Consider the following 22,037-nt stretch of genomic DNA (forward strand, 5'->3'; position numbering starts at 1 on the left):
TCAGTTAAACTGAAGTGGAAAAACCTAGTATTTCGTCAAATACGTCCTAGGAACTGAATCTAAACTTATGTACGCTAAATTTAAAACACTTGAGCTATTCCTAGAAGGAATGCTTAAAAGAATAACCCAAGCAAAATTGTCATGTAGTATGACAAGAAGTCCTAGCAAATATAGTGAAGAAAATGTTAATATTCCTAGGTTCTTTTAAATGCGACCTGCAAGATTGCCTATAAAATGAACGAGTATGATTCGGATTATTTTATTAAATTGTTTTCCCAGTCTCTACACGTTGCAAAACTATTTACTATACCATAAGATATAAAATGAAAGTAGGCCCTATCTGTAGTAAACAACCTTTACCTCCAAGATTGTAACGAGGGTGAAACATGACAAAACACGCTTTCAGTTTTTTTTTTTTACAGTAAAGTATAATTATTATCGAAATGTGAACGTGAGGCCAACAGCCGGCTGGTCTGTCTGAGCCTTTCAAGGGCTGTGGCACCACAGATAATTATTAGTGTATAATTGAGCACGCACGTACAATAATGGGGTAAGTAGTTACGAAATATATTCATACTTACCCCATTATTGCACGTGGGTGCTCAATTATGTTCTTTCATGTCCTTCCAGTCAAAATACTAACAACAATACGACCTACCCCAGAGTTTTGCGTTATTTTGGATGCGAGTGTCGAAATACAATTTTAATATTTGATTGCTATTACTAGGTTTGAAACGGAATTGTAGCGGTTTTATCCGTATTGAGTTTAACTTTATTACTAGTGAACCATTTATTTGATTAATCGATTGTCTTCGAAATAGGCCTACTTCTTATAAGCTACAGCTCATCGTCTTCTTGTATAAGCAGTAAGGACAGAAGGAGCAGAAATAAAGGATGCCGGTGACGAAATACAGTTTTAATATTGTATTGCTATTTGTTTTTCACTGGGTCTGAAACGGAATTGTATTGGTTTTATCCGTATTTAGTTTAAGTACATTACCAGTGAACCATTTATTTTGTTTATGCCGGGCGTTGTTACACATTTATGCATGAAAAAAAATGCTGCTAATTAACAAAACTATGGACTTAACTTCATAAAATTTACATGAAATATGATATATCAGTTGTCTTTTTCCTTTTGACATTGCAGTTACATGCAGCACACACAACAGGCATGTTTTTTCTTCGTTTTTTTGTACTTCTTACCTCCGTTATACAACATTGTAACAGACGAATTTTTACAAAGGTGGGCGCTTAGCTCAGATCTGCCGTGTTTCGCGGTGGCACCGCAAAGAGCGCTGTACAGGACAATGGCCACTCTATAGTCTTCTCTTTCTAACTCGTTGGTTGAGACACAGGATCCAAACATCGCCTACCTTATTGCATAATCCAGTAACGCTTTGCTTCAAATAAATTCAAGTTAACAGCTTTTCCTTATTATACAGTGGCAGACTAGTTGTAATAATAATTTTTTTATATTTCAGATATAATAAATTATGTTATAAAATAATATAATACATTATAAAATTAGGTATCGATTTCGTTTAATATTTGTATGTAATATAGGCATATGGTTTTACTTCTCATAAGAGTTTTGTTTTTCCATATTCAGTGCTATCAAATCATTACATATTTTAATTGTTGTTGGGGTCAACGTCTCAACTCATTCTAAAGAAACTCTATAGAGTCTAGACGTTACAGTCAGTGTCGGATTTATTATTTTATGGATCCAATTTACTTTACTTGAGTACATAATGTACCTAGATGTATTAATTATGTGCAACGAGTTAGAAAGAGACTAACTCGTTGATTATGTGTGTTATATTTCTGCTGTGTCGACTGCTAGCTGGTGTGATGTCTGCGCCAACTCTAGGGAGAAAGCAGAATCTCACGCTCTAGCTGGCTTGGAGGTCGTTGAAATCAGTCTTGCTACATCAAAGGTACCGACTCGAAGTGTCCATACTTAATTACCTATATGCTGGTGTCACTTGAAACGTTATGTCTGATACGTATAACTATTATCTGGAGCCTGTTTCTCAAAACTCATGGACTAGTAATACTAGTCTGTACACTAGTAATATTAGTTTATTGTACAAGTCTGTGTTTCTAGAAACTACAAGAGTAAAGTAGTAGTTACCAGTTCACAGACTAGTAATATTGGTCGATTTCACCAGTTCATAAGTGATTCTGTTTCTCAAAATGCTAATCTAGTTGATTACACTAGTATTCAACAGGAATCTTCCTACAAGACTCTAAAGACTGATGATTTCTACATTATCAGTTACCAGTGACAACCTTTCTCAGATAAAACAAAATAGTGTAGTAATTTTCTTTTAATTTCTGGTTTGGTGATTCCAAATGAAATGATGAAGTTGTGAGAAGAGCTAAAACTATATCGAGAAAGAACAATTGTTATTCCTTTACGGGAGCATTGTTTAAATATAACGATTTAGGTAAAGTACTGAAAAGCTTAAAAAGTTGTTAAATATAGTGGGACCTGCCATAACAAGACAAAAAAAAATAGAAGTCTTGCATTATCAGCAAAACTTCAAATACAAATTGCTCTACAAATCGGGATGTTGATTATTTTCCAATGTCGTCTAGTCTTTCTGTCCTAGACCAGCAACACTTGAAGAAATTTTTTCCTAGTAATATAATACCAATTCATCAACTGCAGTAATTTTTACTGGCTTTCCTCCTCCACTGCCAGTTCTTCTGGCATTGTGAACTTTAGCCTACAAATTAAATATAAAACGACAATAATTTATGAATAGATCAAATATGAAACTGAAAAAAAAAAAATTAGCGAATTTTTCATCAAGTCATAAGTGGCATTCATGTCGGCAGTAGACCCACTAGCTACATCATATGTCCATATTACGATACTGTGAACTTGAATTGGTACTTATCAAAATTACTTTCTTAATGTTGGGCCAGTAAGTGTCCCTAACGTATGCATAATCTTAGTTCTGAGGTATCAGTTCCATAGCCCCACATATTATAACACTTTTTGTCCATTCGTTTACTTCATAATTTTTTTGTTAACATGCTTGGAAAAGCACCGAATAATAATCCTTTGATTCATTAATCATATTGAGTATAGTTAATTTGCTTTCAACTGATGGAATTTCAACCGAAAAGAGAAATCAAAACCAAAACACAAACAACTTAGCCTTCTAACCTCAAATAACAATACCTACCAATGGCTATAAACAAATGAACTCAATCAGCTGACTAGTGAAGCAGATCATGTGACTAGTGAAAAATTGTCACAAGTTACTAGACTGGTGAAATAGTTTGAGAAACAGAATCTACTAGAGCTGGTGAAATATACTTTGGTAACTAGTAACTGGTGAACTACTAAACTAGTATTTTTTGAGAAACAGGCCCCAGGCAGTACATCTCAGTTGGCGATATGCGTGAGAGGAAAAACAATTGTTTGTGTGCATCTGAAGTCTGACTAATGTAATATGTAGCTAGTTGGCGATTTATGCAATGGAGGGGGAAGGGAACTGGCCACCCTACCCCATTATCTCCTTGCCTACTCGCCTTATGACTGATGTCTGCTTGACGTCACTTGTTAAGTTCGGGCCTGTCTTCGGACAATTGACTAAACAACAACAAAGCAAGTATTTCACATTCCAAATTTAGAAGAATAGGGCGTATGGAGCAAAGTAAGATTGAATTTTCCATGCGCTTACTCATACAATCTGAGATGAATATTGAAAGAAACATGTTTAAAATACACGTTCATGATGATGCATGAAGATTTTCTGTCTACGTGGTGCGCCGTTTTAAACGTCATCTTCACTGCGAAGTTAATTAGTATTAAATATCAACATTGCATCCATTGTTTGAATGTGTAAAGTTGAAAGAAAACTTGACCCGAGTACAATGTCCAAGACTTCCCTCTATTTTTTTAGTGCCTCTGTTAAAAGCATTCTTTTTAGCTAACATGACAGCAAGAGGACACGATATAATATATATATATATATATATATATATATATATATATATATACCAGTCCTCTTGCGCTTGAGTGCATCTTTTGAGCCGTGAAGTCTATTCAGTCACCACATTCACTGCACCAGTGATCTCTTTCGTTTCCGCGTGTCAAGGCAGAAGCAATAAGTTTATACATTCTGTGGTTATTTCCGATTTGTTTCTAGGATTGCAATTGTGGAAAAGTAAGTTGCTATTTTTACCTTTTTCATATATAAGGGTGTTTTTCTATTAACTTTTGTTAAATTAACATAAAATCATCGTTTGTGTGGAGGGTGGGGGTAGTTCGAAATTCGGGAAAATATGCATTACAGGGGCCACCCATCACACATTATACGCAAAAAAAAAGGTCAGCGGAAGTAATGGTTCGATTAGCGTTTTTAGCATTCGATATTCGATAAACATTAAATGCTACCAAATTAAAAAATTAAATAAAAAAATTAAACAATTTGTTACTACTGATGTGATTTTAGTCACTTTGTATTATATTTTTGGGTGAATGTTACTTATGTCCCGCCCACTATAGGAGACATAGGCCAGTTTTATACTAATCCTAAACATAGCCTATTTAGTGTAACTTGTTGCTTGTGACACTGCCATCGTGATCTAATACAGGCCGTAAGGCAGACCACGTGACTCGCTTAACAGCTGATCGCGAAAGGCGGTCTTTCAACCATATGAATTAGTTGCAGTGCATGAAGAATAACATATATTTCTCTGAAATGCAGTGTAATTGCGTCAGTAGAATTTTTAACAGTGATTGTGAGACACTTGAGACACAATTTACTTGCAATTTAAGTTGTAATATTATTTTTGATGTGAAAATTACGTTGTTGCAGGCAAAGTTCGTATGTGTAATACCTGCCTTTATTTCGATTAAATATTGCGCCCTTATGTGGTTAAGTAAAATTTTGGTCTTATAAACAGTAGGCTAAATATGTGTAATAATATATACGTGAAAGTGAAACATTGACTGGCATGTAAAGTAAGTTGTGATTAGGCCTAAGTGCAGCGTTACCGATGTTACTCTTGTCTAATCCATTATTGTTAGTTTACCGTATTTGTCTTATTATATTTAAATTATTGCGCCCTTTTTATTTGTGAATAACCTACATTATACGAGTAAATAATACGACGTTTGATAATATACACAATTTGAACTAAAAACGAGATACATATAGTATATTACGAAAAATTATACCCTATAGTTTTCATTACTGTTACAGTATCTAGAATTGTAATTGGTTGAAATAAAGCACTCATGCTTCATTACGAAATTCTTGCACATTTCAACAATTTTCAGTTGCATCGCACGCATATTTTAATGTGTTGAAGTTATAGGTTATGTTTATTCTATCAGTACTTGCCTTATTTCCATATTCGCAATTATGCATTATAATTAAGCATAACGCTACGTATAACTTATAAATGCAATTTGTCTACACTTCAATTGTATTTATTCGTTTCAGACGGTACTCCAGTCTGAAGTCTGATTAGTTTAATATGTTACTAGGGCTAAACTAGCGCTGAGGTAGTTCCCTTCGTATTCATACATCTTGCATATACAAATTAGTTCGGTTCGTTCAGGATCTTAATATGCCTTGCTTATAGGATCAAATGCATCTCCACAAAAAATAAATTCAACTGTTTTCAGTTCAGAAATACCGGAACTATACCTCAGCGCTACTAAGTAATATAACGTATGTACATTTCATAGGAGGGACTGTGGTGAATTTTCTACCTATAAGTAAGGACGTAACCGTGTTCTGAAGTTTATCCTAAAAATATATTCTTCTTTATTAAATCTCAAAACCGTTTTCGTTCTCAACTTAAGCCTAAAATGTTGACGCAGATAGCTTATGTTAACATGGTAAATTCTCTTCACATAAAAATAACACAGTTTTATTTATTATTCCTGCCACATTATGCAACACATAAATGGAACTTATGCACATATTACATTGAATAAAAATTTAATTGTATTATTTATTTGTTCCCTACTATACTGGGTTGTAATGAATTGTATTTATCTAACCTACCAGATTAACACACAACTGTACATACACTAATTTCATACGAGGGACTGTGGTAAATTTTGTACCTACAAGTAAGGAAGGTAGATGTGCTAAATTAAAATCACAATATAAATAATTCTTCTTTATTAAATCTCAAAATAGCTTCCATTCCAAACTTAAAATGTTGATGCAACCAGGTTATGTTACCATGTAAAACTCCGTTCACATTAAAATAACACAGTTTTGTAATTATTTCTGCAACATATTATGCAATAAGAAGTGTCAAGGGGTCTTATACACACATTACACTAAATAAAATTGAGCGCCGACATGCTATAAAGTAATATATTTCACTCAGCTCCGTATACTCAAATAGAAAAGCCCGACTCATCGAGTGACGTCACACAACCTGCATTACGGCCTGGTCTAGATCACGATGGCAGTGCTTGTGAGCCATCCCAAACCGCGACGTCCACCCCAAAGAGCGCGAGTCCTTATATACCCGTCAGTCAATGGCTACTGACAAATAAAAGCAATTGACAATAGATATTTCAACGATAATTTGGTCCAGGGAGCATTCTCTTTTGGCACAAGGATGATTTATGTAACATGTTTCTAAATTAGCCTTTTAAATACCGGTACATTCTTTAAAAAAATCGCTGAAAAACAAATGTGGATACAGGAAGTGGAGTGAGTACGTTATTATTATTTTTTGGCGTATCATTTTTACGTAAATAACGACAAATAAAAAGGGATTATTAGGAAGTACGTACACTGCGTTTGTCGAATGCGCTTCACTATGCTTTCGAAAAGGCACTTTTCAGTGCCCGACACCCCGCTTTTTACATCATGTGCTACATGTCGGATCATCATCGGGGCTTGCAGCCTCGATACCCCGCTTTTTACATCATGTGCTACACGTCGGATCATCATCGGGGCTTGCAGCCCTGATACCCGCTTCCTACATACAACATAATTATATTATATTATTACCCATTTCAGCGAGTACTGACGACCACTGCAAAATACGAAAATTTTGTCCAGGGAGCATTCTCTTTTGGCACAAGGATGATTTATGTAACATGTTTCTAAATTATTAGTCTTTTAAATACCGGTACATTCTTTAATAAATCATTGAAAAACAAATGTGAATATATAGGATGTGGAGTGAGTACGAAGTTATTATTATTTTTTATTTTATGGCGCATCATTTTTACGTAAATAACGATAAATAAAAATTAACATGCCACATAACATTATTTTAAGAAATACAGGAAACAAGCATCAATAATATTCACCATTCGTAATGATCTTGGAATAGAAAAAAATCGTATGGAATAGAAATTACATACAAATGTGCGTGTAATAAACAATAAGCAAACCATCTTCAATTAATCATTTCAAAACAACGTGAATTTAGCGTCGATTGTGTAGGAAAATAATTTCTTATATGTTGCTCCCAACGTGCATCATTGTTAACTTATGAAAACAAATGAAAATTAACATGGCATATAAACACTATTTGAAGAAAGATAGGAGATATTAAGTAATATTCATCGTTCTTAATGATCATCGGATGGTAAATAACAATGAAATATGTATAAAATAGAAATTGAATACAGTTGAGCGTATAAAAAAAACAGTAAGTAGAATCATATTTGATTAATAAGCTTAAATTACTCCAGGTTTAGTGTAAGAGTGGTTTATATCTAACGATGTCTCCCAGCAAAGTAGGCTACAAGTCAACAAAATAAAACCGACTCTTAATTTAGAAGTTGGCAATATATTTTATGTCGATTATAACAACAATATATATCGATAGTAGCATTCATACCATTCAACCAATAAGGAGATTGGCCCCTATAATGCATCTGTGCCGAAAATCGTTAGTGATTATACTCCATAATTACTTATTCGAGTTTTAAGTTTATGTTCCCACAAACGACGATTTTTATGTTCGTTTAATAAAATATAATAGAAAAATACCCTTATATATGGTAAAGGTAAGGTCAAGGTAGAGTATTGACCGGCCACTGAAAGAATAGTGCACACTTTTACCAGTGCCAATTTGGCGCTATAGACACACTTTTATCATAGCCACAACACATTTCAATTCTTATTGTTAAATAAATAAATGTAATTATTTTAAAGTCCCATATTTTCTTCCTGCCATTACGATGAAGTACGATCCACTTCCACTGGATGGCCCATGACGAGAGTAACAGGGTTGGTAACACATGCAAACGAAATGATACTAAACGTGAGGAATTTTGCTACAGGTGTGTAGTATAATGTGACAGGTTAGGTTAGGTTAGGTGAGATTAGGTTGATTTTATATAATTATGGTTTATTTAACGACGCTCACAAATGCAGAGGTTATATCAGCGTCATCGGTGTGCCGGAATTTTGTCCCACTGGAGTCATTTTACATGCTAGTAAATTACTGACATGAACCTGTAACATTTAAACACGCTTAAATGCCATCGAGCTTGTCCGGGATCGAACCCGCAACCTTGAGCTTAGAAGGCCAGCGCTATACGAACTACGCTACCGATGTCGACGGTTAGATTAGATGTGTATTTATTTATTTAAGTTGGTTAGGCCTATTTAACGACGCTGTATCAACTAACAGGTTATTTAGCGTCGATGAGATTGGAGATTGCGAGATGCCCAGGATTCGCTATAGATTACCTTGCATTTATATTACGGTTTGGGAAAACCCCGCAAAAAACCCAACTAGGTAATCAGCCCAAGCGGGGATCGAACCCGCGCCCGAGCGCAATTTCAGACCGGCAGGCAAGCGCCTTAACCGACTGAGACACGCCGGTGGCTTTCTTCATTCACGCACGACGATTTTCGTATATAAGTAAGCTACGTATTTAGGACGGGTTGAGTGGGCTTTTAAAGTGCTCTCAGTGATCACATCAATTTCTAATAATCGATACTATAAATCCAAGGCATTTTCAAGGTATGTTAGCAAGTTCCTATATTGGTCGGAACATAAGTCACCTTCAGCACCTAACCTTAACTAACCCTAACCGTAACCTTAACTAACTCTAACCCAATCAAAACTAAGCCAACCTAAACTAACCTAATATTACTAGGTTAGCTTAGTTTTGCTTGGGTTAGTTAGAGTTAGTTAATATTAGGTTAGGGTAATTTAGATTACGTGATATTGGTTTAGTTTTTCTTGGGTTAGGATTAATTAATATTAGGGTAGTTTAGGTTGTCATAGGTTATATTGTATCAGAGTCATAGTTATCTGTTTCCGAAAGTTTCTTTTTATTACCTTTCGTAAGTCGATCATAAAATCGTTGTTTGTGAAAAAAAAAAAGTTCGAAAATCGTGGAATGATCGTTCTCCAGTATTGCCTTCGTATTACTAGTTCTGGTACGAAAAATGTTCGGTATTCATTTGTAGCAGATAAGTGGTTTCAGCATGTTTAGAAATTTAAGTTAAAGTCTTTAGTCTGTATCTCCTTAACCTGGCAGGGATAAGGCCACTAGGCATTCTTTTCCTCTGTACCAAGACAATACGACTACAATTTCCCGAATACAATTACATTGCAATTACAATATAATGTAAGTAGTAAAAACTATCTGGTTAATAAACACTAGAGTCGACGGCAATTCGGAAGGCAGTAGTCTGCTAGCGTTTGCGTTGAGAGAGACAGATAGAGAGAGCAAGGCAGCGTACAACATTGCCACATCGTACTTCACGCGCATGTGCAATACAAATAGCGCAGGAGAGAATTTAAATTATCAAAAGACAATAATGACCTTAGCCGTTGATTACTGTAAGCATGACACCAAACAAACCCTGTTTCCTTCACTAACAATATTCTTTGCACGTTTCTCAAGTCCACATCTGTGGAGTAACGGTCAGCGCGTCTGGCCGCGAAACCAGGTGGCCCGGGTTCGAATCCCGGTCGGGACAAGTTACCTGGTTGAGGTTTTTTCCGGGGTATTCCCTCAACCCAATACGAGCAAATGCTGGGTAACTTTCGGTGCTGGACCCCGGACTCATTTCACCGGCATTATCACCTTCATTTCATTCAGACGCTAAATAACCTAGATGTTGATACAGCTTCGTAAAATAACACAATAAAATAAAAATAAAATAAAACGTTTCTCAATCCCACACCACATGCTTCTGCAGTCGTTTCTTGCATGTTGACAACGTTGCTGCCAGCATCAAGATGGCCGGCAGCGTTCTGCTCGTTAACGTTTTTAAAATAATTATACACCTTAAACACTATTTTCCGCGCCTGCTTGTGTAATACTTGTGTTTTTGCAGTCTCTTCTTCCATTTATTTACCTTACATACACACAGTAAATGTTAGTTTTAACTATTCAATGTATTGAAACACTCGCACGTGAACAAACGAACTCGGGAAGTGCTTGTTATAGACTGATTCTGATTGGTTCTACTGTACAAATTGTGACGTCACATGCCAGAAATGCAACGGCGGATATAGCAACTAACCGCCTTCCGAAATGCCGTCTGGTCTAGTCAGTATTTTATAGAAGTTGAAAACAAACAAGGAATAACTTGCTGAATTAGACATTAAACCCAGAATAATTATAGAAGGATGAAATTACTGGAGATTCAATTATTTTATGCTACTGTACAATAAGATAATTGTTTACCAGAAGCCATCTGAACTAGTCTGAGTCACTGGACAAGTGTCTAGTGAGTTGGTGTGCGATGTGAATGCATCGTAGCAACTTGTAATAACTGTTTCTCAACAGAACAGTTTCTGTAGTCACTGTCAGTTACATAACCTTTTATTTCAGTTGTGATGGATGTGATCAAATTGGAACCTGCAGTTGATCTGCTCGACTTACAACTACATGATAGCACATACGAAATGGAAGAAAATGATCCTTTATCACAGGTAACTGAAAAGCTTACTTTACATTTTTTGTTTGTCCAACAGTGTCAGAAAAGCACTCATTTCAACATTTCACAGTCTATATCCAATTGAATAAATTAGATTCCCCTGCTGTTGCTGTTTGGTATAAGTCGTCATGAATTGTTCTGGCATTATGAAGTGTGCGTTGGTTCTATTCTCCTCATGGGAAGAAATTTCCATAGGAATATCAGCTAGTCTGTGTGACCACTACTTCACCCTATATCACGATCAAGTAATGCAGAGTCTCAGTTATTAATTTAATCCCGTCCACAGCTCCACTGATGTTCTGTTTGGTACCTCTGTATGAAACTTAGGTGAATATTGGATTTCGTATGGTCGAGATTTTGCTCTGTACCTCATAACATTTTGTTCTGTATTATAATTTCTAAGACATAATTATATTCTTGCCGAGGTGCTTTCTGATGTCCTACAACAGTAACCTTCTTTCACTCGCTTGTTCAGTATTTATGGAGCACATGCTACCACTTATTGGCGAGGAAAACTGTGACCCTAATTTAATTAAACATGTGGAAAGCTTACAAGCACATTGATTTGAGATCTGCTTCTGTTATTGACGTGCATATTATGATATAGGTTAGCTCGTAGTTGTTCTCGAGAGGGATGTTTGAAAGCTGAAATCAATTTGGAATTATTAAATATGCTCTAGCATCAGAAAATAGTCACGCAGGCTAAATGTAAATATGAAATAAGGACAAAGTTAAAAACTAAGCAAGCATTACCCAAAGTATTTCTTCTTGCATGTCAACATTGATACATGTGGAAATATAAAAGGAAGAGCTCAAGTTATAAAATGCATTTTCTACTTACCTTCTGAATAAATGTATACAAAAATTATTGCTAGGAATGTTGCCACTAACACTGGTACAGTTTAACCCTTCTGCTAGCAAGGTTTTTTACAACATACTGCTACCAAGTGGGGTAATACAGTTACTCCAATCAAAATCATATACCAATCTTTGGTAAGCATTTGGAATATTTATAAAATATATATAATAAATATATATTATTGATTATGAACTTCAGAAAATGTAAAAATTTAAAGTAAATTCTCTCTTTTTAAAAATACAGTGCGATTAAATTCCCGTTCCATTTTTTGTTGAAAGTCTTATCAAAATTAATGAACTTCAAAATATGTTATTAGCCACACTATCAGACAACATATCTGTAAAATTAAACTTGCATCCCTTCCATTAAGTCAAATGAATAATTTTGACATATTTACAAACAATGAAAGTCACAGTACCATAAAATAAGTTGGAAAACATTTCAGATATTTGTTGATATTTAAATATTCAAACAGCAACTGTACAACCATAACATCTCCAAGACATTTATTCATAATGAAATTTAAATCCTTAAAAAATTCGTTAAAAATGCTAAAAATAAATGAATAAAAATATAAATCTAAGAAAATAAATTTCAGTTTTTTCTTTCAGATATTGGAACACCATCTATAGTACAATGACATCTCGGGAAAAGGCTTTAGTAATAACTACTTCTAACAAAATTAATTTTAGAACAACCAAACCAGACAGAAATAAAGGTGTAAAAAAATGTGAACCAATGTTGATAATGGAAACCACAATATGAATAATGATACAAATAACACAAAATAAAACAATTTGGAAGCACAGAAACCCAAAAATCGAATTCCATATCCACAGACTTCCAAGAGGGGTAAAAAGAACATCCCAGTTCAATATTGCGGATTACTTCTTGAAATATAATTATTTAATTATTTCTGTTATTGATATTTCAAATTTTTAGTGGACATATAACGGACAAATACATGAAATTTAAAAAATAAATAGGGATAAAAATTAAAGTGATATATTAAAAAATTATCAGTTGGGCTAATCCTATTACATTTTTTGGTAGCAGGAGGGTTAATAACATTGTAAATGCAGATATTTATAAATAAGACGTATATTCGAATTTTTTAAACAATCCCTTTTATTATAAAAGAAATACCTATATATTTATACTATACTGTTGTATTGTATATATTTATATTACAGGAGATATTATACCATTGGTATTGTATTGTATTGTATTTTTTTTTTCCCATGGTATTCATACATTGCTTTACAGCTAGAATATGGAACAAGTCAAAAAACTTAATACTATTATAAAGTCTTAATTTATAGTCACAGTCTAGATGAAATATATACAGACGAGATTTACAATATAGTCTACTAGTACAACACATAGTTTTAGTATCCATTTCATGAAGTGTTATTGAATGTCATAAATTCATCTACAGAATAGAAGGCTTGAGAAATTAGGTACTTCTTTAATTTGGCCCTAAATAATCTTATGTTTTGAGTTTCATTTTTTATATCGATAAAAATTATTACTGCCATATAACGCACTATATACTTCCCGATGGAGTATGAAAGTCATTTTTTGACGTGTATTTATGCTACGAACTGTTCAATTAGTTACAAAGTTTTCACGATTACATACGAGGAAGATTATTAGGTAATGAAAAGATATACTGACAAACCATGGGCATTATTTGTAGTTTTTTGAAAATAGTCCTACACGATTCGCTACATTTGGCACCTACTATTATTCTAACCAAAACAACTTTGTGAATTTTGAGGGGAAAAAGCTATTGTTGTTGTTGTTGTTGTCATTGTTCTCTAATGGCCGCAATTTAGGATCATTTAACCCATTTTGCTTCTTGCTTCCGAATAAAGTTGAGAGAAGTTTTTATTTTGTCGTGCTTCCTTGTTCAGTCCAGTGCATGTGAATAGGTGTTCTATTCCCATAGATGAACCTGGTAAGTTGCAGAAGGGGCATTGAAGGATTCCAATTTTGCAGAGATGTGCTGCAAGGCAGTCATGTCCAGTGTTAAATCTGAAGGCGGCAACAGCATCTTGTCTTCATTTTCAAGCTATATGTTTTCCAAAGTTTGTTGGTATCTGCTCATTTTGTTCCTTGTTGATCAGTTTTACGGAGTATTTCTGCTTCTGATTTGCTTTTAATTTTGATGCCTAACGTGTGTTTACTCAAAAATTTGTTTTGTCTCTGCAGCTTTGAGCCTTTTTTTGCTAATTCATCAGCAATTTCATTCGCACTTACACCAACATGTGATGGTATACATTGGAAGTGTATTTTCTTCTGTAAATTTTCTAGTATTTTTATTAGTTTTCGGATTTCATTAATTTTATTTGTAAGAGGCAATTTGTTTGATTCTATAGCTTGTATTGTAGCTTTTGAGTCCACTAGTAAGACAGCATAGTGAAACATTTTCGGTTTACAAGCTTGCAGTGTTAAATTTGAGATGAATCATAATATTGTCACGAGCTCTCTGAAAACCAAAACAAATATGCACGGTATTATGGGCATCAATAAGATTGGATATTTACTGTATGTTGGTCTATAGATGTGTTGTATAATCCTCCTTCAGTAATGTCCTGACTGATAAGATGTAGGCTAATATTCGAAAAGACATTTGCAGGCATTTTCTAGATTATAAATAAGTTTTTTTACACATATTACACTGTGTAAATTATTTTTGGAAGTAATAGCTGCCATATTGTTAGACATTGCCAGTGTCCTTGTTTCTATTTTGTCTTCAATGTTCTTGTCTAATTTGTCGCCTGTGTTGAACGTTAGTCATTGACTGCCACGTGAAATCAGATTTGTAGCTATTTCACATCAGGTCATTTTCAAAATAGCTAAAAAATTATTCACGATGTATTTTTGTTCTGTAGGAAGGGAATTCATCGCATCTGGAAGTGACGGACATGAAGACAGAATGCGTGGACCAGAGTTACGATATCAAATCAGAGATAAAGGTTGAAGACACCACACCACTGCCTATTAGCTTTGCTATGGTCAAAACTGAAGTTGATGTAAGTGGTTCAATGACAATATCCATATACCTTTAGCATTTCAAACTATATTGTATAGCGAATTAACATTGCCACATGAAATCCATTCAAATCCATGTGTAAAAAATTGCAAGTAGAATTTCATGTAGCTGGTCGTGTGTAAGAAATTTGTTGGCTTTTTAGAAAAGAAGACTATATGGGCTAATCCATATGAAATAGATCAGTAAAAATCCTCGCATTTTTTTATACTCTAATTTTTTCCCTACTTATACAAGGTGCTGAGGACAGTGCATTTTCAAAAATATTCTATCGAAAGTCAAACGGTTTTCGTATTATTGAGCGACAAATTTAGCGTATTTTATAAAAACAAGCCTGTTTCAGCGCTCAGAACTCTGGAACCATTTACTGCAGAACATTGAACGAGAGCTTATTTTGAAGCTGACATTTGGTAGGTTATGATAAGAAGTAATCCTTATTTTTATTGTACACAGAGAGACAAATAATCTCATTTTATTTGCTTTTAGGCTCTTCGGCCATTTGTAAAAATGTAGAAAAATATTGAGAAAAAACCTTGCATTATTAAGAGGGATTCGGCATTGTTTGCTTAGTGGTACGGCAATAAGTTCCGAGGCTATTAAATAGATTATTTTCACACGCCTAGACTTGTACGGCGCACTACCGCACGCACTGGCCGAGAGCTGAAGATAAGCGAGCGTTGGGGGTCATTTTACTCCTGTGTTTATGAAAACCTGTGATAAAGCCTGCACACCCATGTGCTGCTAGACGACACATCACGTGTTTGTCTCCTGGCCTTGCTTCACTTGACTAGCTCCCGTCTCACAGTCAGCTGTTTACTTCACGCGCGTACTATTTATTTTCTTTATTTGATATTTTCAATACTTTATTATCAACATACCATCAGTAAAAAATATGTGTTTATTTGTACTTTCAATGCGGAATCTAACTATATAGTTTTAAAATATTTTTTCGTGGCCAAAGGCGTCTTAATGAGGAAAAATCTAAATTTCTCCATTTCCATTAAAAGTAAGAAAATCTGTTTATATGTCAATATAAACTTTAATTTCTCAGCACCAAAATAAACCATGATTTTGATCATTGGGTGAAAGGATTTCGGAGCTACAACAGTTTAAAGTTGCTAATTTTATGAAAATACGATAAATTTAAATATTTTTAATTTAAACACTATGAAGTTCTGATGCCTCAAACTTTGCACAAAGCATTGTATCACAGTTCTCTACGTACAAAAAAAGTTTCATTGTATTTAGAAATTGTAAGGTCAATAATCTCTATATTTCGGTCGATTTGAGATGGAATAGTTCATATACTGATTACTGCCTACTAAAATTCTGTTTTATGACATTAATCTTGAAAAAGAAATTATACTATGAGGTAAAAATGCTCTGCCCGACTGTGGTTCTGTCTGGCACCTATGTAGAAATTTAGATTGGATTTTATTTGAGAAATATCCTTTATACCACATAATACTTTTTATTGAATTATAATTTCTAGGCATTTTCAGACCGAGTGTTTTCAATAATGGGAAATGTTCTGACTGATGATCGTAATACGATGTTGTAGATGTAGTTTAGGCAGAAATACAATGTAAAGTCAACTTCAAGTCTGAATGTTATGCCTATGTGCTGTCTAAACTCTTGCCTATTAAAGCTGTAAAATCATATATGCATTTAAATTTCAGTAATAAAAATGAAACAGTTACCAGTTGGAGATATTTATTTGTATGTATTGCTATGATGACAATGTAATTTATATTGTAAATGATCATTGCACATAATCCTTTGCTGATTGTAACACAAAGTTGCTTTTAGTTCGTCAATCTAAATAAAATAGAAGTAATATTAAATAGGCTACGGTGGGTACAATCTGGAATGTGAAAACCGGTCCCTTGTATTGCTTTACAAGCTTCCGCAGGTTTCATACCTCAGTTCATTTCGAGTTACGAATCTTCTGAGTCCACAGCAACAATCTGTATTACTAATTAATTTGTAAATGTGGTCGGAAATCTTTTATTATCTGCCATCTTATGTCAAAAGAAGAAAACGTGTTTGAGAGTCTGCATTTTGAGTTAATGAAAGTCTGAAATACATTATTGTATCAATATACTGTATAAACTTTTTATTGTTTATTTACTTCAAATATTCTTGCACATTGTGGTTATGTATTGTGTAGGCCACTTGTACATGACATGCACATATGTTGAAGGTTGAAACTTGATTCCAATGCTTTACAATACAACCAAATAATCTGAATTTAAGGAAGGATGTATGAAGGACGTAAATGAATGCTGTTCGGAGGAACTAATTTTGGGTTTTGTGCAAAATTTTGTAAAGTTAGATTTGATTAACTACATTGGAAAAGTTAGATGTCTGTAACATAGGAAACCAATGACCCATATGACCAGTTCAAGCTCTCTTCATTATTTACTCACTTTTCCAGGAAGATTTGTTGGATGTGGACAGAGTTCAGGAGGAACAGAAAGTGGAAATATCTTCAGAAGAGGATGAAGTGTTGCCTGAGAGGTGAGTGTACTGTGCTGGTTTTGCTTCTTCCATTCTTTCAGAACTTAATTTAGTGACGATATAGGAAATAAATTTTATAACATAATGATATTCTTATTGAATTTGGTATTCCCAAGAAACTAGTTTGATTAATTAAAATGTGTCTCAGTGAAACGTACAGCAGAATTCATATAGGTCAGTTTCTGTCTGATGCGTTTCCAATTCACTGTGGGCTAAAGAAAGGAGATGCACTATCACCTTTACTTCTTAACTTTGCTCTAGAGTATGCCATTAGGAAACTCCAGGATAATAGAGAGGGTTTGGAATTGAACAGGTTACATAAGCTGCTTTCTATGTGGATGACGTGAATATGTTAGGAGAAAATCCACAAACGAATAGGGAAAACACGGGAATTTTACTGGAAGACATAGGTTTGGACAAAGTATACGATTATGTCTCGTGACGACAAATTGTACGCAATGGAAATATAAAAATTGGAAATTTACCTTTCGAAGAGGTGGAGAAGTTCAAATATCTTGGAGCAAGAGTAACTAATATGAATGATACTCGGGAGGAAATTAAACACAGAATAAATATGGGAAATGCCTGTTATTATTCGGTTGAGAAGCTTTTATCATCCAGTCTGCTGTCAAAAAATCTGAAAGTTAGAATTTATAAAACAGTTATATTACTGGTTGTTCTTTATGGTTGTGAAACTTGGACTCTCGCTTTGAGAGAGGAACATAGGTTAAGGGTCTTTGAGAATGAGGTGCTTAGAAAAATATTTGGGTATCAGAGGGATGAAGTTACAGGAGAATGGAGAAAGTTACACAACACAGAATTGCACGCATTGTATTGTTCACCTGACACAATTAGGAACATTAAATCCAGACGTTTAAGATGGCCAGGGAATGTGGCATGTTTGGGCGAATCCAGAAATGCATATAGAGTGTTAGTTGGGAGGCCGGAGGGAAAAAGACCTTTGGGGAAGCCAAGACGTAGATGGGAAGATAATATTAATGTGGATTTGAGGGAGGTGGGATATGATGGTAGAGACTGGATTAATCTTGCTCAGGATAGGGACCAATGGCGGGCTTATGTCAGGGCGGCAATGAACCTGTGGGTTCCTTAAAAGCCAGTAAGTAAGTAAGTGTATAAAGGAAGTGAATACAATAATATGTAAGAAATAGTGTGGTATGGTCTATCGAATGTCATTTTCTGAATCAGCGCCCCAAACAATGGCAAAATAAATCTAAAAACCGAGATACCAACACAAAATATATTCGCTTGATAATTTTCTGATATGTAATGTAATGGTGAATATATTTTGATCTAGCACCGGCGTGGCTCAGTCGGTTAAGGCGCTTCCTTGCTAGTCTGAAGTTGTGTTCGGGCGCGGGTTCGATTCCCGATTGGGCTGGGTACCTGGTTGTTTTTTTCCGACGTTTTCCCCAACCGTAATGTGAATGCAGGGTAATCTATGGCGAATCCTCGGCCTCATCTCGCCAAATATCATCTCGCTATCACCAATCTCTTCGACGCTAAATAACCTAGTAGTTGATACAGTGTCGTTAAATAACCTACTAAAATAAAAATATATATTTTGATCTCACCACATTGATCATAGTGCAGGCCGATTAATTTTGATATTCCTTTCAGCTTTATGAATCATGGTGAGAAGAAAGTGATACAACAACGCACCAACATTGATCGTGAAGAAGACAATTTGATACAGTACGATAGCAACAGACCTGACTGCTCAAACGTTAGCGATGCAAGCCGTAATTGTGTCCAATGTAGTATGTGCAACGAGGTGTTTGTTACAGTACAATCTATGGAACTTCATTTTCGTATACACAAACAAATAAAGTCATCAAGATGCGATGTTTGTGGAAAGTGTATCTCATCACCGTCAAATTTAAAGACACACGCTCGCATACACAGCGGCGAAAGAGCATTCAAATGCGATATATGTGGAAAGTGTTTCTCACAATTGGCGAGTCTAAATAAACATGTACGCATTCACACAGGCGAAAAACCATTCAAATGCGACGTGTGTGGAAAGTATTTCTCAGATTCGTCAAATTTAAAAGTACACGCGCGCGCACATACTGGTGAAAAGCCTTTCAAATGCGAGGTCTGTGGAAAGTGTTTTTTCCAATGGGGAGATCTGAACAAACATGTACGCATTCACACAGGCGAAAAACCATTCAAATGCGAATTATGTGGAAAGTGTTTCTCACAATTGGGGCATCTGAAAAGGCATGTACGTGAAATTCATTCAGATGTGAGGTATAAAGATAGTGATTCCTTAGGTCGCACTTCTGAGAAAGAGGCATAATGTGTTTTCAAGATAAAATTCTAATTTATGTTTAATAGTTACATTAAATACGAATGCACATCATGCAAGTACAAAACCTTCTTAAAGTGATGACATATAAACTGAAATATTTGAGGTAAATACTGAAATGAAGTGAAATAAAAGTAAACTGGAGTACCCCAAGTTTTGTCGTTTAACATGTGTTACATGAAATGAGTGAATATATCAACATATACCATGGGTAGTAAGAATAAAGCTCAAGGTTTATAATTTTGAGTATCAGCAGCACTTGCTGTGATTATATACTCGTAACCACTAGAACATACTCATATTCGTAAGAATAAAGACATTCTACCTAACGCGAATATATACTCATCTCTACAGCCTTCTTGATCGTTTAAAAGTTAGTATATACTCATGTTACCTATCCTCTTTGACCACATTGCACCGTGATGTTTTTTTTTAATAGACTTTCACATTCTATCTGCATGCTGAGGTGGTTCTGTTTTGCTTTTTATAAATAAATAAATAATCTTCATCTTACGATGTTTGGGTGACGTATATACGTCCGTTGATGTGACATATTAATGAATTAAATACTATTATAGTCACAATCATGCCATGGTATGAAAGAAAAATTTCACAACCTCGAACGGGAATCGAACCTGCGACTTCCTGGTCTCCGGTCAAATAAATTAATTAAATTAATAAGTAAATAAATGAATAAATAAGTAAACATGAAAGAGAGAGTGAATCAGATAAGTGACGTTAATAAACAGGAAACAAAATAGTACTGTGAAATCGTCATTACGGGATGTTGGATAGAGATTACAATCCATTTCTAGATTTCCAGTTATTCTAATTCTATTTTTTATTATGGAGTTACAAATAATTGCATTTTGCAATTCAAATTTAACAAATAAACTGTAATTGTTAATTACATTTAACAATACAATCTAACCTTATCATTTGATAGCCACTCATATTTTTATAGGTTATGTTTTTCATGAATAACAAATACGTGTTTAATCTTTTTCACATTCACTTTTGTGAAGCGTTGAAGGCTTCTGAAGTTCGTCTTTTTCTTTATTTTTCCATCAGGCACTACATGGTTCATAAATTCTGCCATTCTTTTTATTTAACTTTAAACTGAACACAAATCAACAAATATTCAGAATTGAGCCTGCTACAGACCATACTCAGAATAACATGAGGACGAAGTTATAAATGTGAGAATATACTAGCTTTTATTGTTACCAAGCATGAGTATATATAATTTTTTACTAACAAGAGTATATAATAAAAAAAAAATCCAGTATATACTATATACTCATGTTAACTCTTATCACGGCATATAATGTATGCTGCAAAATACTTGGTCCTTTAGTGATATTCCACTCATTATCCTGAGCCACTAAATTAGTGTAAAGTGATGCATTGTGAGGAGGAATCCACTCCAAACAACACATATCTTCCAACTTTTTCTTTTCAATTATTTTCTTTCTTTCATATTTACGTTCAGAATTTACAAATGATAAACATGTGTAATTCCGAAGACGTTTCTGAAGATTCACCTCTGTGTGCACTTCATTAAAGTATGTGTTAGTAATTTTCATTCAAAGTTGTTGTTCTTTTCTAATGCCAGGCGTTTGACAATAAAGTCATTTGATCTCTTGCACTCCAATGTTTTTCAAAGGTATTATCATGGTCAGCCACGGAAGCACAGATTTTGAGGTGTTCCGAATCCATTTCTTGGTTTGAGTTGCACAATGGGCAGTTAGGGGACTGATATATTCCAATTCTATGCAGGTGTTTGGTCAAACAATCATGGCCTGTTGGCAATCTAAATGCAGATACAGACGATTTGCGTGGTAAATCGGTAATTAACTGTGGATTATGATGCAGAGAGTTCCATTTTTCCCTTGTGATTGTGTTATCAAATTTTGTTTGTTGAAGTCTAAGTATGTAGATTTAATAAATCTTTTCACAAAGTAATACGTGGATTTAGTAACAGGTCTGTAAGTAGCAGTGCTGCCCTTCTTTGCTAAAGCATCCGCATTCTCGATTCCCAGGATTCCACAATGGGATGTTATCCATTGGAATACAATTCTTTTATTGAGTGATATTAATTGAGAGAGCATTTTAGTTATTTCTGCTGTTAGAGATGAAGGTGTGTATTTAGAGACTATTGATAGAATAGCTGCTTTGGAGTCTGACAATATAACAGCATTCTTAAATTTTATTGATGTGAAATAGAAGATTCCTGAGACTTTCACTTATTGCAATGATTTCACCATCAAAACTAGTTGTTCCATATCCAAGTGATCTATAAAGTGAGAAGAGACAGCACGTAACACCTGCACCAGCACCTTGTTCTCTGGAGAT

The 22,037-nt window shown here is 34.6% G+C and overlaps 1 protein-coding gene across 1 annotated transcript; it reads left to right on the top strand.

The window, feature by feature from the left end:
- Positions 1-4,097: 4,097 nt before the first annotated feature.
- On the top strand, positions 4,098-20,122 carry LOC138692156 (zinc finger protein 239-like). The gene is made up of 5 exons (XM_069815190.1): positions 4,098-4,187; positions 10,814-10,914; positions 14,676-14,816; positions 17,271-17,353; positions 18,992-20,122. Exons 2-5 carry the CDS (start codon positions 10,819-10,821, stop codon positions 19,671-19,673), a joined length of 1,002 nt encoding a protein of 333 aa, XP_069671291.1. The 5' UTR covers positions 4,098-4,187; positions 10,814-10,818; the 3' UTR covers positions 19,674-20,122.
- The last annotated feature ends 1,915 nt before the right edge of the window (positions 20,123-22,037 follow it).

Source organism: Periplaneta americana, chromosome 16 (genome assembly GCF_040183065.1).
Source record: "Periplaneta americana isolate PAMFEO1 chromosome 16, P.americana_PAMFEO1_priV1, whole genome shotgun sequence".
Lineage (NCBI taxonomy): Eukaryota > Metazoa > Arthropoda > Insecta > Blattodea > Blattidae > Periplaneta > Periplaneta americana.